The sequence below is a fragment of the Oryzias melastigma genome, linkage group LG4 (genome assembly GCF_002922805.2).
Source record: "Oryzias melastigma strain HK-1 linkage group LG4, ASM292280v2, whole genome shotgun sequence".
Taxonomy (NCBI): Eukaryota; Metazoa; Chordata; class Actinopteri; order Beloniformes; family Adrianichthyidae; genus Oryzias; species Oryzias melastigma.
Genome location: NC_050515.1, coordinates 12,685,535 through 12,706,042, shown reverse-complemented (window position 1 = coordinate 12,706,042; position 20,508 = coordinate 12,685,535). Strand labels below are relative to the sequence as shown.

The 20,508-nt window shown below is 37.4% G+C and overlaps 2 protein-coding genes across 4 annotated transcripts in view; one reads left to right on the top strand and one right to left on the bottom strand.

The window, feature by feature from the left end:
- Positions 1 to 17,755, bottom strand: part of mast3b (microtubule associated serine/threonine kinase 3b) — a gene marked incomplete at its 3' end in the record, with an annotated part of 29,843 nt that extends 12,088 nt beyond the window's left edge. Inside the window, 7 exon segments of the mRNA XM_024278553.2 lie at positions 1,957 to 2,035; positions 2,277 to 2,297; positions 4,927 to 4,999; positions 6,141 to 6,229; positions 14,960 to 15,049; positions 17,147 to 17,460; positions 17,614 to 17,755. Of these exon segments, the coding sequence (XP_024134321.1) occupies positions 1,957 to 2,035; positions 2,277 to 2,297; positions 4,927 to 4,999; positions 6,141 to 6,229; positions 14,960 to 15,049; positions 17,147 to 17,193 (399 nt within the window).
- LOC112150336 overlaps positions 17,706 to 20,508 on the top strand; it is a 13,289-nt gene continuing 10,486 nt past the window's right edge. Inside the window, exons 1-2 of one of the 3 annotated variants that reach the window (XR_004947750.1) lie at positions 17,710 to 17,845; positions 17,922 to 18,018. The gene's annotated coding sequence lies outside the window, so the exon portion shown is untranslated. Of the gene's footprint in view, positions 17,846 to 17,910; positions 18,019 to 20,508 lie in introns of those variants that run through there. The other 2 variants (XM_036211528.1, XM_036211529.1) reach the window with 2 other exon arrangements.

Genomic DNA, 20,508 nt, shown 5'->3' with positions numbered 1-20,508 from the left:
AAAAAAAAAAAAAAAAAAAAATCATAAAACAGGCTGTTAGAAGATGAAAGAGTGAGAGTTAGAAACAGTGACTCAATGCGGCATTAGTCATTATTTTAGATTGCCGCATTTATACTTTCAAAATAAAAGTAATAAAAAAATCTAAATAACAGATTTTTTTGTAACTTGAATGAAAAACAAAACCTAATTTATAATAATAAACAAATGTTAATAAATACTGAACATTATTATATAACAATAATCAAATCAAACTATAGTTGTAAAACATTTTCTAAACAAAAGCTGAGTAAAAGCAGGATAATTTCCCCTCTCTGTTGCTGAGAGCTCTCTGTTTACACCCTCTCCCACGAGCTTACAGCCCCTCACAACCCCTAACCTAACATTACGGGTGCAACAAAAATGGTGAGAAATATTGGGGCTATCCAGACATCTAGGTTCGATCCCGTTACCAGCTCAGATGAGGAAAACAAAGAAGTACATGGATCTATTTGTACTGCCCAGTGTGTTTTCTATGTCACAAATACGCCCTTTTCAAATGGTATTTTTTCATCTGCTCCTAATTCACAGCCATTTAAAAAAAAACTCATAATTTTCCTAATATATGTCCTCCATCAAGAGAAAAATGCTACAAGAACATGTTAAAAACATCAAAATACCGTTTTAGTAGATTTTTAAGAAAGAAACATGTTTTGTTTAATTATTACAATAAAAACACAACAGTGGAGATTTAAAAAAAATACTATTGCTTGAGGAGATGAAGCTAACTTGTAGATCTGAGTTACCCCACAGAGGGTGGCACAAGAGAAACACACACATCTCCATGGTAACAATCACAGGGATGTGTAATATTTAATTCTATGCTTGGGGTTTAATAATATAAACAAACCTGTAACAACTGTGTGGCTGACTCAGGAGTCAAAGCTCCTTTCAAAGACAACAAAAAGAAAAAAAGCTTGACATGCAACACATTTCAACAATGCACTGCAAAACTGCAGAGGAAAGCTTCAGCAGCACGGCTGTCTCGCATGTTATCAGCCAGATCTGATCGTACAGATTCGAGCCAAAGTGTTAAACAAACAAAAGCTGCTTCGCTAATGTCACTTGTCAGTCCAGCCCTTCAGCCTCTGGAACAAAAGTACCAGCAGCATGTCCAGAAGAGAAAACACACACACATTGGCATGTTTAGGCAAGTTATGCAAAGTTGTGATTAAAGTGGAGCAGCTAAAAGTTTCCACTGCCAAACAAAGCTATTTCAGTAAAAGTGGACTTTCCTTTAGCGCTGTTTGTCATTCTGTCACTGATTGTTTTAGTTTATATTCTACAACACAAAAGGAGTCAGAAGGAGGATTTCAGTGTGCCTTAATTACAGTTAAGCATGATTTTAGGAGTTTGTCCATTTGTCCATTTCGAAACAGATTAAGCACTGTGTTATTCACACGTATAAACAAGAAGAGCGAGGAGTGGAGACTTTCTAAACTCAACAGGACGTGGTGTAAACCATCAAGCAATCGGAGGCCAGACTTTACAGCTTTAAAGAGGACGGCAGTAACATCTGTGGCATTTCCTCATGACACATCAGTACAGAAGACAGAAGCTGTCTGAGAACGAGAGCGTGCCGTTTCCACTGAGCAACAAACACCTGGCATCATTTCACTACAGAGCTGGCACACTCACCCTCAGAGTCTGCCTGAATCCTTCTACATTTCTCTTTGTGAAAACCATACAGGAATGTGTAAAATAATATCTGTAATTGAATTTTCCCGAACTTTAATATATGCAGACTGCGTACTCCTTCCAACCCAAAGATCCAAACACAGCGAGAGTGACTCACTGAAGCAGATGATGGAAGAAAAACAATTAGCACTTCGTCATCTTCGTTTTGGCACTTTCTGAATCTTACCGTGAAAAAAAAAAAATACAACAGGGTGAACGGTGTCACAATCTGGAGTGACTTACTGAGACGGTGGAGCTTGGCGGGTTGGTTCCATAGCCAGATGAAGGAAGGGAAGCCAGAGACCATCGTCGGCCCTCAGCTCTGGAACAACAAAAAAAATGTTATGTAAGCTTCGGCAGGATAAGCATTAGTTAGCATTTTACTTGAGAAACCCCTTACATAACAGACGGTGGAGGTGTTCTGTTATGATAAGAGCATAAAATCCATGACTAAATTCTCTTTTGTTGAAAACATCTCTTTGGAATTCTACACAAAATGTATCTAGGTGGGAAGATTTTTTGTAACAAACAAACAAAGACATAAGTATTAAAGAAGAAGCTACCTGTCAGCGCGAGCCAAGTGGCTGAGATCACGACAGCAAAAGGGAGAGAAAAGGAAAAAACAAAAACAAGCGTTCGGTGAGTTTTAGATTCTTGCACAAGTGCTCCTGTGACCTCTGGCATTCAACTGAGGGATGAGTACTGACAACGCCGCCTTCCTTGCCAGTATTCATTTATCCACATCCAAGGAAGGAGATAGGACATCATATTAATTTGGGAGTATTTGCTAACGCTACAAAACAACTGCAACTTTTCAGTCTTAAAAGTAAAGTTGTGTTAAGATGATTTTAAAGATTTGATTTTAAAATTTTAATTAAAACGTCATCCATCTGCTCTCATTTTTTAATGCTTTTGTTTTTTTTCTTATTTTAAAAAAGTGTCCTCTGAGCAGACGAGTTATGGGTGAGGCACCTCAGCTTCTCATGAGTTTTTAATGACTGCTTGGGTTTCTTCAAGGTGCTGTCTCACTTGTAGGGGTTTAAGCCCATGTTGCCACGGGAACGTAGTTGAGCGATGTGGAAGTGGGCTTCCAGGGTAGCCTCTATCTGACTGAACTGAGGGGGAGTCAGCTGTGGGAAGACCTGGCGGAGGGAGGAAGGTGTGAACGCTCCAGGCTGAGCTGAGTCAGCCTCAATAACCGCACTGCTGTTTCTCCCCAGCTCCTTCTGTTTTGTAGACTTTCTGTCTCTGTTGCAGCACACAAAGTAAGCCTCGTAGGAAACCCCTTAAAGCACCAGCGAGCATTACTTTTATTTATTTTGTTTGTAGTTTTGTTCTGCTGGATTCAGAGTGGCAAATGATTACAGAACAAATCTGTAGAGGGAAATTCAACACATACAAACAAATACGTGAGCTCATTAATAATTGATTTTTCCATTTATATTTCAGTAACATAATCAATGAAAACACATCTTTCAAATTGCAGATGTATGAACAGAAAATACGTGTGCGTAATTCTTGATTTTTAACTCATATAATACATTTTGTGCGTAACTGTGCACTTGTAATTGTGTGTTCACATGTACAAAAAATACAAAGTACAATTTATACATGCACAACTTTAAATTACAGCAGATTACAATGAACTAAGCCAGGGGTCTGCAGCCTGCAGCTCCAGAGCCACATGTGGCTCTTTTATCTCTCCATGGTGGCTCTTTGCCCAAACATAAAATAAGTCAGAGAGACTGCTGACCCAGCCACGCCGACCGTCGGAGTCAGCAGCTCCCTGCTAAGAGCTGCCTAACCAAAACTGTCAAAAGAAAACAAATAAACAAAGCCTGTAAACTAAGACTACCAATATCCAACTCTAAAATAAAATTACAAAAACCCAGCAGCTCAGACTGCTGAGGAAAAAAAAGAGGGGAAAATGAACATAAAAAATAAATAACATTTTTTTTAAGTGAGGATTACTTTTTAGGATTTATTTAATTTAGATTAGTTACATTTATAAATTGATGGCTGAGGTGCACATAGATGATAAACTATGTAGGTTTTTACATCCCTGTTGACCTGAAGATGTTTTGTTTGCTCAATGTTACCTCCAGAATTAACAGATTTTATATGCAAAGCAAAACAAGTAAAAAGTTTGATCTCTTTTTTTAAGTTAAAAGCACATATTATCTTGTGTTGCAAAACCTGGTTACTAGCTGCACTGAGATGATCATGTTTGGCACAGAGCTTCTTTATTTTGGAAATAAGTTATTTGAGCTTCTGTCTAATGTAAAAGAAAAAAAAAAATCACATTTTGAGAGATGCTAGGTTCTTTTCAAATTTTTGCTTTTTTATGCCAAAAAAATAGACAAAATTCATGTTTATTATTAAAAAAAAGGTCATGAATGCAAACCCAAATTTCTTAAAGGCTGAAGTAAGACTGTATGGCTCCTTCTAGGTTTTAATCAATAAAAAACAAGCCCAACTGGCTCTTTTACTGTTAAAGGTTGCTGACCCCTGAACTACCCATACAAATCTTTAAAAAATACGCACCAATCACCTGACACACACACAAAACTACATTTACGCGCAAATCTGATTTGAAACACCTCTCACGTCTGCAGATTTGTGTAAATGATGCATTCAAATGCTACTAGAAAGCTGGGTCAACAGAGTTTTCTCATCAGCCGCTTTAAACTTAGAATTTGAATAATATTTGGTGAACAATTTACATTTTCTTACTTTATTTAACAGATATGACTCAATAATTAATATTAAAAAGTCTAATGTTAAATAAAGTGGGAAAATGGCAAGTTTTTACCAAATATTATACACAATCTAAGTTCTAAGTGGCTGATAAGAAAACTCTAATAACCTAAAATTCTAACAGCATTTAAATGCAACACTTAGAGATGCAACTAAATGCAACTAGATTTGTGCATAAAACAGTTGTATAATGTGATTCATGCATACTTTTTAAAGATTTGTGTGTGTAGTTAGTTTTAAACTGCTGTAATTTAAAGCTATGCATGTGTAGATTCTATTTTTTCCTTTTTATACATGTAAATACACAATTGACACCATACAAATGTTAAATTTAAGAGGCAGGATGATTTGCTTTGGTCCATCATATGATTTGGGGTAAATGTCATCATATTTCAACCTCTCAGTGATTCTAACTGAATTTTCCCTGCAGGAGACTGGAGGTTTGAGCTAGCATACCTTCGGGCAAAGGGAAAGCTGACGCAGGCACCGGTCGAGACGTTTCGAGGGCTGTCTAAAGGGCTGCTCGCAGCTGCGGGAGGAAACACAAGAAGACCCGTTAAACTGTGAACATGTGTAAAAACAAACATAGAGCAGATGAGACCGCATGGTTCTGTTTACAAGATGACATCATGTCTATCATCATCTAAAGACATGTTGGCGTGCAAAGGTCAGATGAATTATCTTGGGTTTACCTTTCTGAACACTGTCCATTCACCCTGCTTTGCTTCGTTTGGACCTCTGAGTGACGGGCGGCTGTGCTTGTTTATATGTTAAGTACACAATTACAGCCTCATTTTACTCTGTGATTAGATAATTTTTTGGCATGACTAAGCTGAAAAGCTCTGCGGCTGTGAAGTGCTCTTCTCTCAAGAGTGCAGGTGTTTGATGGGAATAAAAGGCTGCTGCCTCAGAAAGAAGGAGGATTACACCAACCTCTTCAGCATCACAAACCCTTTTATTGTGTTTACATACAAACCTGTTGTAATTCAGATGACCTTGATCTGGGTTCGTTTTAGCTTTTGAGTTTGCAGCATTACTTTGCCTTCATATCAGCCTCCTGATGTTGGCTTCTTCCAAATTGCAGCAGGATGAGCAAATGTTTAAATTAGTGAGTATAAAAGAGGGTGTGGTGTGGAATTAAAGGTTGCACAACACCCTATACAACAAGGAGTTCTGCAGACTATTTAGATGGAAAAATCTAAATTTGAAGGCACAGAAAAGTAGACAAAAGTTCAGAAAACTATACTTTTGGCCTGTGGTGCTGTATTCTGATTTAGCAAATGATAAGACAAGCGGAAAAGTATCCACCCAAACATGGGCAGTGACTTTTACACCCCACTGGATCGCCTACACATTTACAAATGGTTGGTGATGAGCATGTCTCTGCTTGGAAACCGCGGGATTATATACTTCCTTTCTCAACATAATCATGGAAAAGTGGAAAACTGGTGTTTTGGTGCTGACGACAGCGCCACATGCTCGCTTGTCTGTTCTTGCAAGAGACAAAAACGGCAACAAGAAGAAGGAGGGTGGTTTACAGAACACGTAAACAGTCATGTTCAACATTTCAGTGCTCAAAAGAGGCTATGAATTAGCTTAGTATTCACCCCCCTGCTCCATCCTGTTCAGATGTTTTTTTTAAACAAATGGTGGAAATCTTGACATCTTACCAGTGTGAAGAGAAAGTGGGGAGAGAGGACGGGACAGCGTGGGTGAAGGGGTCCCAATACCCAGACTCTTCCTGTTGCTGCTGCGACAGCTGAAGCACAAGCAGAAAAAAAGACAAAAAAAACATTTCAAATGAAGTCAAAATATAAAAACACATTTTTTGTGATCACTCATACAAGTTTATGTCCCTTATTATTTTATTTGAAGTTATTTAACAGTTTATTAGTGATTTTAATTATGTCTGATTTTGGCAATTTGTTTTTATTCTTTCAATTAATATAATATTTTCATAACTTATTCTTATTTTTTTGTTTCTTTTAAGGATTTTAACAAATTTATGGTAAATTCTAGGGCTGTAACAGACGATTAATTGTCTTAATCACTGATATTCCTAAGATCAAACCAGATCAATCTGATTCAAGTTGTTAATCGAATTAGCTTATACTATTACTCTATATACTTTCACCAATGTAAGATATAGCACTTTTACAAACCAGTCCCCAATTTGGAGGTTTTGGTATGGTTGCCTCTTTTAAACAATTTTTTAGGATATGATAATTGGTAATTTTATGTCATTTTTTATTGGTTTTTAAACTTGTATCATCATGAATGCTTTTTAAAGTATTTTATTTGTTCTGTGTTTCTTGTGGCAAATGGACATTGAGTCTGTAATCATTAAGATATTAATTTATTCACTTATTATAAATGAAAATGAAATAAATCGGTTATATCAATATAGGAAAATACAATTTAGATTGAGGCACGGTATGTTTATTTTACTAAAACATAATGATGGCCAAGTTCCATCACAGCAGACAACACACACACGTGATGGCAACAAAAATTGATCAACCAATCAGAGCAGTCGAAACACTTTGAATTTTCCAAAGACGTGATCATAAAGTGTAATAATGTTCCGTTTGTATTATTTTGTTGTGGAAATGTGAAGGGATTTATCATTATTTCTTGTTTAGTCGATGGTTTTGTATACATATTTAATTTACACTTGATTATCTTGCAAGGAATACAAGGAATCAGCAACATTTTCACCTAAACTCTTCAGTAGCAAATATAGTGCATCTGGAAAGTATTCACAGCGTCTCACATTTCATTATGTCACAGCCTCATTTCAAAATTGATTAAATCAGTTTTCTTCCTGAAAACTTCTTTTAAAAAAACTATAATGACAATGTGGAAAAAAAAATGTTTTTTTTAAATTGTTTCAAATTTATTTATTAGTGGATTTATTCCAATCCACTATTGGACGTGATTTGGAAAGATACGACCCCGTCTACATGAGGTCCAGGGTTGACAGTGCATGTCAAAACACAAACCAAGCATGAATACTAATGAACATATAATTTTTCAGGTTTTTTTATTTTTTAATAAATTTGCAACAATTTCAAGAGAACTTTGTTTTCACATTATGTTTTTTTTAAGAATTTTTCAGGAAGAAAACTGATTTAATCTATTTAGAAATAAGGCTGTGACATATTAAATGTGGAAGATGTGGGGCGATGTGAATACTTTTCGGATGCCATGTATTTACTGTATGTCTGATTCATACTGGTTGGATTTTTGGCTAAAGATCTCCTGATCGATTTTAGGTCAGTGAATCAGATCGCTCAAAATGAACATATAATAACCATGAATTGGACCAGCAACCACAACTTACGATAAGAATGAAATAACTGTTAAATGAATCATTACACCCCAAGTAAATTTATTTTTCGCTTAAATTGATCAACTCCAAACACCATAGCCCTTTAAATACCATTTTTCTGCATTTGTCCTCACTGTCGCAATTCAGCTGCAATAGAAATAAATATTTAAAAATCCCAAGCTAATCACAATTTTGCAAAGAAAATGTATTTGATTATGTTTCCAAACACAGAGCAGCATACCAGCACAGAAGCGTCATGCCAATACAACATTGGGCAAATGAAACAGTTGACCTTTCACCCCTCTTAAAGTGGAACACTATCATCATGTAAGCTCTGACCGACATAAACCAGCAAATGACACACAAACACATCTGTGTAAACAGCAAAGGAGGTATAATAATGAGGCACAGCATTATCTATCGACCATTTTCTGCTCAAACATGGAGCCGTTTATGAATTGCCCATTACTGTATATGTAACTGGATGCACTTTAGGTCCCTGTATTCAACGTCACCTTTCTTAAATATAGATATTATTACAAAAAAGTAACCCAGATAACATTAAAACCTGGGTTTGAATCAGAAATTTATTTCACAAAACCTTAATTTAAAAAGAACAAAACAATAAATATTGGATTATTTGTCTCTATGAAGATGACTTTAAATATATTGACTGTTTGAAATTACAAACTTTAAAGCTGTGTGTATCCAAAATAAATATGGAAAAGCACACCATTAGCATCCCAAGCCAGCATGTTATCTTCTGTTCAAAGGTTTGTACCGTCTACTGAAGCAACCGTACCATTAGAGTGTCACCATTTGCCTCCTAATTCTAAAATAAACTACAGCGCACAGAAGAACAGCTTTATGCTGCATTTGCCCAATGATCTTACAGCAGGTATGTCCCTTCAGCAATTGAAAATCTTATGCGTTGCAATAAATCAGCTGAGTATCTTAAAAAGTATCATCCTCTCATCAGTGAAGAGTTATTTACAACAATTGAAGCTACCCTTGTAAATTGGCAAATGTTTGTAAGGACATTGTAATAGTCAGTAAAGGTTAATTTGCTAATTATGTTTGAGAGACAAACACAATTCTCTTCTAAAACTATTAAGCTTGTCAAAACTTTAAAAAGTTTTAATTGAATTGTTCATCTTCAGAAAAATGCTATAAGAACGTGTTAAAAAAAGGATTTTCATCAAAATGGGTCATCATTAATTTAATAAACAAACATTTACTTAGGGCAACATAAAACAGACAAAGCAAAAATCTGAAGATGCAGAGGAAACGTGCGTTCAAGCAGCCACTTCCAATGGCAAGCTTATGTAAAAGTGCGTTTCAAGCTACTGCGTTCAAAACTCTTACATTCACGTGCTCACTTTTGATCTTTACGCACAAAACGTGCAGCCATTGAACGCGCTTTGAAAGTAAAATCAGTTGAACTTTGACTGATCAGGGACTCGGACTGGGTAGTACACTAAAAAAAGGTAAACATTGGATCAATTAACACAATTTTTGTATTGTTTTCATTTAAAATTATTAGTTGTCATCAAATTAAACATTTGAGCTGATGGTTTACTCAACTCAAAAATTCAATTTGATAAAAACTAATATATTCACATGTAAAAAAAACGACAGAAGTTTTGTTAATTAATCCAATGTTTCACTTTTTTCAGTGTATGCCGTCATTTTCAAAACTTGGAAGTGCCAACCGTTTGAAAATAGATCACGGAGGAGAAATTAATAAATGCAGTGTGTGCTGGCTAGGATTATATGACATCAAGTCTTTAATATATTGTAACAGAACTGGGAAAGAGAAAAGCCCGGGGTAGGATTGAGAGATTTGCACCGCTTCAACATTTCGCACCAAGCCTGTGAACGACAGTTTAGTGTGAACACCATTTGCTAAAAGTGCGCTTAAGAATGCCCGTTTATTGTGTCCCTCAACGTGTATCAAAGGCCTATTTATGTAGCAGTAAGTAAGAAAACAAAAAAACCTCTTTGCAAATGCTGCTTACGTCTTTAATATAATCTCACTTACTTTCCTTGATAGCAGAAAGGATGTTACAGGATGTTACCGACAACATTTTAAACCTCATTTAAAAAAAAGCTGAAATCCAGGATGATGCCAGGACATCAACAATTTAATCCCACTACAGCTGTGATCCACTTCAAAAGTGCCTCATGGCTTAAGCCTGCCAGACGAATGTCCTTATTTAAATGAAACTAGTGGTTAATCCACAACACTGTCAATGACTTTTCTATTCAATTTATGTCAGAGAACATTTTCTACGAGTATATTTGTACTGGTACTTAATTAAATTAACATTTTAAAAGGTTTCTTCTTACACTTCAGAGGTTCCATTTATTTAATTTTGCCTCACAAAATGATAGCAGATAAACACGAATCTTGAGTGTCATAAATTTTTAGAGGTTTTCTCAGCTTTAGAAAAAGGATCTAACATGACAACTTCAAAATTCCACCATGCTTAACTGGCATTTTCTTCTAAAACTTGTTTCCCGTCGTTCACAGAGAAAAACAGCACTTATTGCTTAAAGCAAGGTCACTTTACAACAGATCCGACTTCTCTTTTTCACCTGCACGTTACTTAGAAAAGCGTCTGGAAAACACCAAATATGCAATAGTATTTTTCTAAAAAACCTGCTAAAGTTCATCTTCCTGACATCCGTGAAGAGTATCTGGTGCATGCACTTGCAAAACAAAAACCTGAATGGCCGCTAAAGCTTTCCACAAACTCTCTCCACAGATATCAGAAAGGATATATATTTTTGATGTATTACGATGTGGAAAAACTGCAATCACTTTGTATTAACCCAGTGAGATTATCTCTGCCTTCAGAGCAGCTCTGCCTTGAGGAAAGTTATGTAACTGGAACTGCAGGGAACTGCAGGCCACAGCAGCATGGGCTACCTCAGATTAGGAGGGGGAAGCAGATGAGAGCCAAAATATCAAAAACTCAAGGCTAACCTGTGTGTGTGTATGAGGGTGCTGAGCTACAGCAGGCTGGGATAAACTCACAGATGTCCAATTCTCACTAAATCAAACCAAACCACCAAAAGAGCTTTGAAATAAAATAATTAAATCTCTTGAAATCGCATTTTTTTTTCATAAATATACTTTTTCCACTTAAAAATATGAGTGATTAGATAACTATTTCACCTTGATTAAAGCTCAATTCCTGAGTATTTTTTTTTAATTCAAATTATGAATCAGAGGCAGCTTAAATAAATTCAGTTTGAAAAAGTATGTATCAGTGCTACAGACAGGATAAAGGTTCTCTGCTACATCCCATTCTGATCCATCCACTTGTAGACAAATAAATCCATGTACGACTTTTTCTCTTCCAGGCCTCCATCTGGGTCAAAACTGTACAGCCGGATAGTCATTTTTGATGCATTGCTAAGGTTAGCATGGGGTTGTAAGCTAGCGAGAGAAAGTGTAAACAAAGGGATGATGGGATATCAGCAGAGGCTTACTTCCTCTCCAACAGTCCCGTCCACAACTCAGAGGGGAACTTCTGATCAATTTTTGCCGCACTACACAAACTATTTCTTAGAAAAGGACAGACATAATTATAACTAATAAAACATGCCACATATTTAAAAACGCCAAAACATAATTTTCATTGGAACAAGTCTTTTAAATACCTTTTTTGGAAGATTTATTTTTGTTATTTTAAGTCTGTGTGGAATTATTTGTAATTGCTTTCCTTAAAATAAAAACATATTTGCTAGCTAAAGCTGGATCTCACTGCTAAGACCTTTATTTTGATTTATATCTTTATGATTCAGCTTAAATAAAGATTTTATTTTTTTCATTTCAAAATGGTGAGCTTGGTTATGAAAAAGTTTAACATGTTTACTAATTAAATAAAGGTGAAACTTTTTATTATTTCAAGCTAATAAATAGCCTTTTGCTACTTGAATGGAAGAAGAAAAAACAAGATTCTTTTTTATAATTTATATTTTTAAAGAGCTCATATTACAATTTGTGAGCGAATATCAATTGTCTCCATTATTAAATCCAGCACCCCCATTTGTGATGCACTAAAGTTTGTTTCCATATCAGGTAAAATATGCAAATATGCTAGAATTCATGTAAATTATGGTCCAAACATTTGTTTTCTTATCGTGTTTTGGGTGAAAACTGCTTCATTCGTCAGAGAAAAGTCTCCTCAAACTGTAGATGTCTTTAGTGATTATCGGTAAACAAATTCATGATGAAATGAAAAAACGAGGGATTAGCGTTAAGAGCAGCCGACTTTATGATAACAGCAGCTACCACATGCTAGGACTCCTTTCATGTCGCGCGAGCTTGACGAAAAGCTAGCTAAAAACACAGAAAGAACAATAAAAAAAAGCCCAGCATTCAACATTTTCAGTAGCTTAAACCTCCTGGCTTGTACCTTTTTGAGCGCTTTAACAACGTCCGAGGGAGGAAAGTGGACTTATTCTTGCTCGGCACCGCAGACCACTGACTCGGATCCGACATCGTGGATGAATTTCTAGCATGAGCACGTTTCAGACTTATTGTTGATTTCTGAGAACCATGGCTCTGGCGGATGCGTGATCCGTTTTTCTTTCTCCCGCTGTAACCATCGCGCTTTCTCTTCTTTTCGGCGGTTTCTTTTGTACTCCAGCACAGTCCTTGTCCCGCGTTTGCTGGTATTAACGGTGCCGGAGATGCGGTTACATTATCCCATACGGCGTCCGTAAGAAGTCCTGGTCCCGGAACATCGCCCCCATGTCGGATCGTCAGGTGTGTGAGACAGTTTTCAAGACAGCTGTACACTTTACTTCGGATAAACAGCCGCTGCTGGCAGCGTTTGCTCGTGTAAGGAAGCCGGAGCCTGATGCTGCCTTCAGGTGTTGCTCGGAATGTAGAGATACATCTGCTATAACTCAGTAAATTCGTGTTAGAAAATACATTTAGTTGATAATGCTCATGTGAGATTTTTAGTTCTTGACGTTTTAAGTACAATTATACGTAAAAAAAAAATTGAAAATAACTTTAAAGTTACTTGACACCATTAGAAAAAGTAAAACAAATCATTGCTAAAAATAGCAAAAACTACTAGAGCATATTCTAAATCAGATGAATTATTCATGTTTTTTTAAATATAAATATTGACTAAATACAAAAAAATTAAGATCAAAAGAAGGGAGGATTATTAAAATTTAATTTAAAAAAATCTAATAAGTGAAAGAGTTTGAACTTGCTTTTTAGGATAAAGTATGATAATGTCTTGTCAAGCCCTTAATATTTTTAAGATGCGTAAAGTTAAAGCTACTTATTTTACTGAGAGCTAACATAATAAACATGTCAGAAAACCACAAGAACAGTCAGGAATATCTCAAAAGAGCTGAATCTTTTGAAAATATAACATATGGGGGGGATAAAAAATAAGATAAATTATCACTTATCACATTTTCTTAAAATATTTTGTAATTTATAATATGTAATTTAATAGCAGTATTTTTGTCAGTTATAGCATGAGACATCTGTTATTTTGACCTAAAAGTCAATTAAAATATGGCAAAGATGAATAATTATAACTACTTGACCACTGATATGAAGATGGAATAAAAAATCACCACAAAAAGTTGTGTTACATACAACCTATTAAGATTTAAGCTGTAATATAAACTGAAATTCACAGTTTTGGGGTTCTGATTCGATAGGAATTAAAACAACTACATGCACAGAATTAAGCCACAATTTCTGACTGTACTTGAAAGCAGCTTCAGATGATGGTAGATTGTACCATGAAGAGGGTTAATAGGAGGTTCCTGCCAAACTTGTGAAAAGTGGTACATTCCACTGCACAAAATTACTGTCTTACATCTTTGTGTGTTTATGGGCAGATGCCACTCTGAGCTTGATTTGTGGTGCATAGTACATGTTAAGAAAAGGTAAAAGAAAAGCAAATCTGTTTTTGGATAACTTTTGGAGTAATATAAGATGTTCAAAATACCAGTTTTCAGATAACTTTTAATTTAAATGATTATATTTCACAAATAAAAGCAAAGGACAAAAATAATATACCTAAAGAATCCGCCTTTTATAGAAAACAATAGTCTCCATCTCAGTCTAAAGTTAAACTAGCAATACCAGAAAGGTGGTTTTCGTGTTTGTTGTAAACATGCTTTTATTTTGGCATTAACAAAGCCAAACTACTGCACACAAAATATACCAGAGTCAAAATCTCATATGAGGAGGCAATTTACTTGCATCCAAATATAGAAACTGATGCAAGAGAATGAGCATGTTTCTGGATGGTGGAACAAAATGAGATGTGTGGGGTGTCTTCGGTGCAAACCAGAGTGAACAACAAAAGCGCGATGTGCCACGGTGTGGTGTGGCATGGCAGATACAGGGAACCCTCCTTGCATCTTATGCCCAGATGTTTGCATTCCGAGTAAGGTGTGCATTATTTTTCAGAGCAAATGAGATTCATTACTGTACTGCTTATTCTGTGACAGTCAGGCAGCGCTCACACATGCAGAAACATGCTGAATGCAGTTGCCTCTGTTTGCAGTGTTGTCTCCCTTCACAGCACCCAGCACGGTTGCCAAGCAACTCACACAGGGACAACTGATAGGTCTAAAAAGAAGCATCTCAGTGTATTATAAGAAAAAAAAAAAACATCTTATGGTACAGATCATTTTCCCCCCAATTAATTATTGACTTTTAAGCTCAACAATTTTTGGATTTAGCTTATTTTATTTATTGAAGGTGTTCAATCTGGGTCTGTTTTCTAATCCAATCCTATTAGTTTAGAAACTGATCCAGTTTGCATTACTGAAAGTCATTTTAAATGTTCCAGGAATAATCCCATACATTATAGATTTGTTGCAATAAATTATTGAAAGAAAATATTTTCAAAAAGTATCAGGAGGTCAAACTTTCTGCTGTTTATAATTTTGTGCCAAAACGTTTTTTTTTGGACGTAAGACAAAAATATTGTATCTAAATGCAATTAAAAAAACCAAATATGTCTATTTTTTTTTCTTTCCATCCATTAAAGTTTCCTTTTCAGCCTCTTGGGATGGTTAAAATTAATATATATGCATTTAAAATGGCTAATGATAAAGGAATAAGCTCCTCCTGAAGTGTGTGTTTCCTGGGGTTCTTACCTCCAGGGATGAAGGGTTTGCAAAGGACTGCAGGGGCTGCAGGGACTGCATGGGCTCAGGAGGGTGGGGCTCTGGCAAGTAGGGGATAAACTGTAAGGCAAGACATGAATTAAAGACCCGGCAGGGTGGTGTTTGTCAGCTCCCAGTGTGAGAGCTTTGTTCCCAGGTTAGAGGTTACAGCGCCTGCCACTTTCTGGCGGCGTCTTCCTCAGGTTGATGGAAGGAGACTCCCCAACTGATTTCTGGAGGGTTTGGATGAATCCTCATCTGCTTCGTTGATGTCTCACCTCCCATGAACATTTTTACAACTCAAAGTTGGGAAATTCAGAGAGGAAATTTCAACACCCAGCATAAAATAAGTGAAGGTTTGTTGTGTCATCACACCGTTAGGTGTGCCAGATAGTTGCTGCAAGCTTCCTCCCCACACCACCAGATGATCCACGTTGTAGGAATTGGAATAAAATCACATCTTTAATGCATGAATTTTGCAATAAAATATGCACACTTAGCCACCCTGAAGTCTATATTGGACCGATGCTGACCCAGCACCGATGCTTCTGCCTATTGATTTCTCTATTTGGGATGTAAGCTTTGCATTCTGGGCTCCACAGTGCTCCTATTGTCTTGGTGCTGCACAAGCTTCTCAGTCCTAAACACCGCACTGACAGGCACGGCACTAATGAATGTGTTGTCATAGTAATGGAGGAAGGACGGCAGGAAAAACAACTCCTTGCACAAAGACTCCTCGTTCCGTAGCGTTGGCTCGTAATTATACAACACATGGCTGCTGTCAATACATTTTTGTCAAATTGCAATGCTTGGGTGATTAATACACTTATTTCCTATCTTTATGTGCACTCTAGTTCAGAGAGAAGGTCTCAGCAGTGACATTATCACCTAATTTTTTAAATTTTCCTGGATTTTTTGGGAGGCGCAGAAGCAGCTGTTCTCACAATTTGTGATATTTTCAAATATCAGTGAACACATCGTTTCAATTTGTCTGTCCGAGTGCATTCGAGTCGCGCTTCTCTGCATTAAATGAATCTGAATGCAAACAAGGGTCACCTCTGAAGTGTAATGCTGCAGTTCATAGCATCCATCCAAGCTTTCATTAAAAGTCTAAACCCCTCCCAACTGGCGGAGCGCGATACCTCCCCTGTATCTCTGCTCTGTTCGTGAGCAGAAACAGAGTGTCTAAAAATGAAAGTGACATGGGAGCAGCGCATGCTCAGCTGCAGCTTACTGCAAGGCAGGAGGCAGATGTATGGATCAGGGAATGAGGATGTAAGCAGGGAAGCTCCTACGCCTTATGGATCTGCATGGAGTGGGCACCATGAATCCCCCTCCATTTAAGGAAAAAGCTGCATGCACTGTGGAGGGAAGAGTGGGTGAACACATGACTATCCATGTGCTTTTGTTGGGAAAAATCTGTCCAAAACGATCGATCTGCCACAGCAATGTCGGTGGCGTTGTCTTGAAGTTGAGTCATAGCTACTGGACTTAAAATCTTCTCAACCTGGGCGGCGAAACGTTTCAAGGAGGACCCATTCCAATGAAAGTGGTGTTCTCGTGGCATTTTTCTCATGATCATATATAAAGAAAATTCATCTTAAAATTGCTTTTGTTAGTACAAACTACTGCTGTTCTGCAGAAACTTTTTATTAAAGTTTCATTCATTTTGGCTAAATAATAATCATAATTAAAAACCAACTGGGAATGCTTTGAAAATAGATCAAAATATGATCAGTTTGGGACTTTAAGTCCAGCTGCTATGACTCAACCATTAGACTGCCACAGCAATGTGAAGGAGAGCATAGTAGTTCATGCAGGGATCATAGTGGAGAGACAACAAAAACAAACACTGCGAAAGATAAACATTGGGGGCTGGAGCCTATCCTTTAAGAAAACTTTGACCTGAAAAAATAACAACATTAGCAGGATTTGCTAGAGATCCAAACTTTGGTAAAAATACTTCAATCTCCACATCTTATCAAAGTGTGTAAACACAGTTCAAGGCTGCTTTTCGGCATCCGCTTAAAGATTAATGAACAGGAAGACAGTTTTGACCCCCTGGTTCCTGCTATTGAAGCATATGGAGGTAAACAGACCTCAGATCTGCACTTTCACTTTTAAAAGATTAACATTAGAAAACAACATCTGCAGTTCCAGATAAAAAGCAGAACTTACTCTAGAGTCAGAGAGGGGATCTTCAGCTTATCTCGTCTGGACTTCATTGTGGAGGTTTCCAGTCTTAACACAAGCCGGTTGTGACAGCCTCCCTGCAGACACTCATCTCTGCGGCGGACTAAAAATATGAATCAGTCGTTTTTAGCTTTAGACTCCAGTGGAAACGGCAGCGGCGAGGCGCAGCTCCGGTTCCCGCGGCAGAAGAGCGCTCCTCGTCGGGCAGCAGTTCGCTCGTGGTCCTTCCTTCCGCTCAGCTCTCCGACCCGAGACTGAAGAGGAGCGAGGGAGCGCGCGAGCGGAGCGGCGGGTCCCCGCTGACCCGCCATGTGATTGATGTGAAGGGAGGGATGAGGCAAAGGGGGAGGAGGGGGGAAGAACAGAACAATAATACAAACATTAAAAAGCATTTTTTGTCTCATTCTCTGTTGCTAAACCAAAACAACATGAAATGAAAGTTTCGCTGTTACCTCCTAATGTTTAACCTGCAGGTTTTGAGGTATTCCCCCTCGCTGGTGATGACCCCGTTTGCCGCCACGCGCGCTTGTTGAAAAGCGCTCGCGCTCGTTTGAAAACTCTTTGCTTTCTTTCTCGTTTCGCATTTGATTTTTGAGGTAGGAGGAAATGAACTACACTAAAGAGTCGACGAGGAGGCGTGCACGAGAGCCAGCCTTCTCTGGCACGTGCGTGCCCGCGGAACAGGTACGTGTGTGAGAGAGAGGGCTGCAGGTGTGTGTCAGAGCAGCGGGGAATGTCATTTTCACACTTTGTACCGCAGCTTCCACACCTGATCCTGGTTGCTAGGGAGCTGGTGATGGTTTGACTGGTTGCTAGGAAATGCGGCGTGACACCCGCGCAGCAACAGTTTTAACCAGGTATCTCCCTGGCATGCACGCGCTCATGCATCCATGACCTCTGAGGACATTTTTAAATCAACATATATAGATGCCTTTCTCCAGGTCATCCCTGTCAGATTAAACAGAATTTCATTTTATTTGTGGGACATTAAAAATGTCAATCCATTCATTGGTATAGCACTTAGAAAAGCAGGAGCAACTAAAGTGCTGAACATAGATAAACCACTAAGCAGTACAATGTAATAAAAGAAACAATAACAATGAAAGCAATAAAAACCATAAAAGTTAACAAGCCGGACCAATATCTGCTGGCTGGAGTTAAAAGCCTGAATAAAGAGATGAGTTTTTAAAATAATTGAGGGATCTTTCAGGCCTCAGAAAAAGGGAGATATTCCAGAGTTTGGGAGCTGCAGCTGAAAATATAGTTGCATGTTTGTTATTATTAGGGGTGTAAAAGATATTAGATATGTATTGAAAATCGATTGGGAAGTGAGTAACAGCAGTATCGGTTAGGGATAAAAAAAATAGATGTGTATCGAAAACTGCAGTATTGTTCGTAAAGCACAGAAATGAACAAGATTATGTTGGTTAAAAGGTATAAAATCAATCAAGATGGAAATAATCAATTTCTCTCTCTGTTTTTTCTTATACAGTCTTTGTCTTTTTATGTACATGTGGTGCAATCAAAGACTTCCAGTCATATACCTGCTTCTTCCAAGTCCATACCTGAGTAAATTTTTCTCTCAAATGCCATTATTACTTATTGCTTTAAATGCCATATAATTAAGAAATATCCATTTGGCCTGTATCACATCGTTTAAAAGTTAGCTGAATCCTTTATGTATTGATTCATGAACCATTTTTTTAATCCAATCGTGTGAGAGGGAAAGATACACAATGCTAGTTATTGTGTCCCCATCAGTTCTTTTATGTGACCATGAGATGCCAACATGTTAACCACAAGACTTGACTTGCAGAAAGAGTCTTTGATTTATAGCATCTCCACATGTTTAGCAGATGAACATAAGCTAAAATCTTTGAGTTTTCACTCTTCTGCAAACTGTAGGAGTGCAATGATTGATCCATGCATCAAACTGATCCACACTGGTTAAATTTTTGGTGTCAATTTTAGGTCAGTGAATCGGATGGTTCAAAATGAACAAGTATTGAATGGTATCAACCACCACAAAATATGAATTATAGCACCCTATCAAACTTTGATTTGACACAGAAAAAATGTGCAGGAGTTTAGCTGAAAATGAAGACCGCCGTCCATTATAATTATCAATTTTCATAGAAAGATTGGTGGCTTTTTCTGCAAACCTGCATCTGAATCTTGTGAGTGGTGGGTGGGGCATGGTGGTGTGGGGATCCCATTCTCAAACAACTTGCTTTAATACCGGCGCCTTTAATAAAAAAAAAAAAAAAGAGAGAGAGACCGTATCTTAGTAACCATAGCAATAAGGGCTTTCCTGCTCCTCTCTTCCCATCTGCCTGTTTGCTCTCTCCCACCTCTGCTGTGAGATGAAGCTTAGGTAAATGCTTTAACAAGCATTGCTCTGCAGCAATGTCAGATTGTGAGCATTACATCATCTTTTGTTTTGTCTTCTGTGCTAGTCCACCACTGGAAGCAAGTCTATTATTTTGCATTGCTGTCAAAACTGCGACAAATGCAAACAAATTTATAGCATTGGAAGCTTGAAATTCATGGAAAATGTTTACACCTTTCTGCAGACATCTAGAGGAAATTGCTTGTTAACTCACATGCTGATGGGGATGCAACAATTTTCATTGATGTTTATGCCTGGTAGCATAGAATTCCTTCTTGAGTAAATACAGAAGCTTTGAAACACAAAATGTTTAATCAAGAAATATATAGATTGGAAAAAATAATACATAAAAGCCTCACACATATGTAATTTAATACAATTTAAATATGGAGTTGAAAATCCTGAATTTTGTTGCTATTCAAACAATCTTTTCCAAGACCAGCGTGTATAAGGGTTTAAAGCATGCGCAGATACTCATTCTGAAAGGATGGGATGTGTTGGATGAGACAAAACAGAAGATATGGATTGTAATCTGTACAAGTGTAACTCGTGACTGAGAGAAAAACAGGAGAGGTGTGTGGGATCACGTGTCAAATCAATTTCATGTTACACTTCAATCCACAAGATGGCATAATTCTACAAGGTTGAGACTTGAGAACTTCATTTCCTCCGAATCTCTTCTTTTGTGTGTCAGAAACCTACAGGGCCACGTGACAGACTGGCTGCCTGTTCAGGGTGTATCACGCTGCTTTTGCTTTTGCAGCAGCTGCAAGAATTACAGCTGGAATCTGTATCTTAAGGCTAAACATTTTGGGTTATAATTTCAGACGATGCAGGGAAAATATACAAATGAAATGGGAAAACAGTCCTTGTTTACGAGTTAAAGCATCACTGACAAAAAAAATATGTAGGAGGAGAGCGGGATGAAGAAGAAAATGAGGAAAAAAAAAAAGATTTG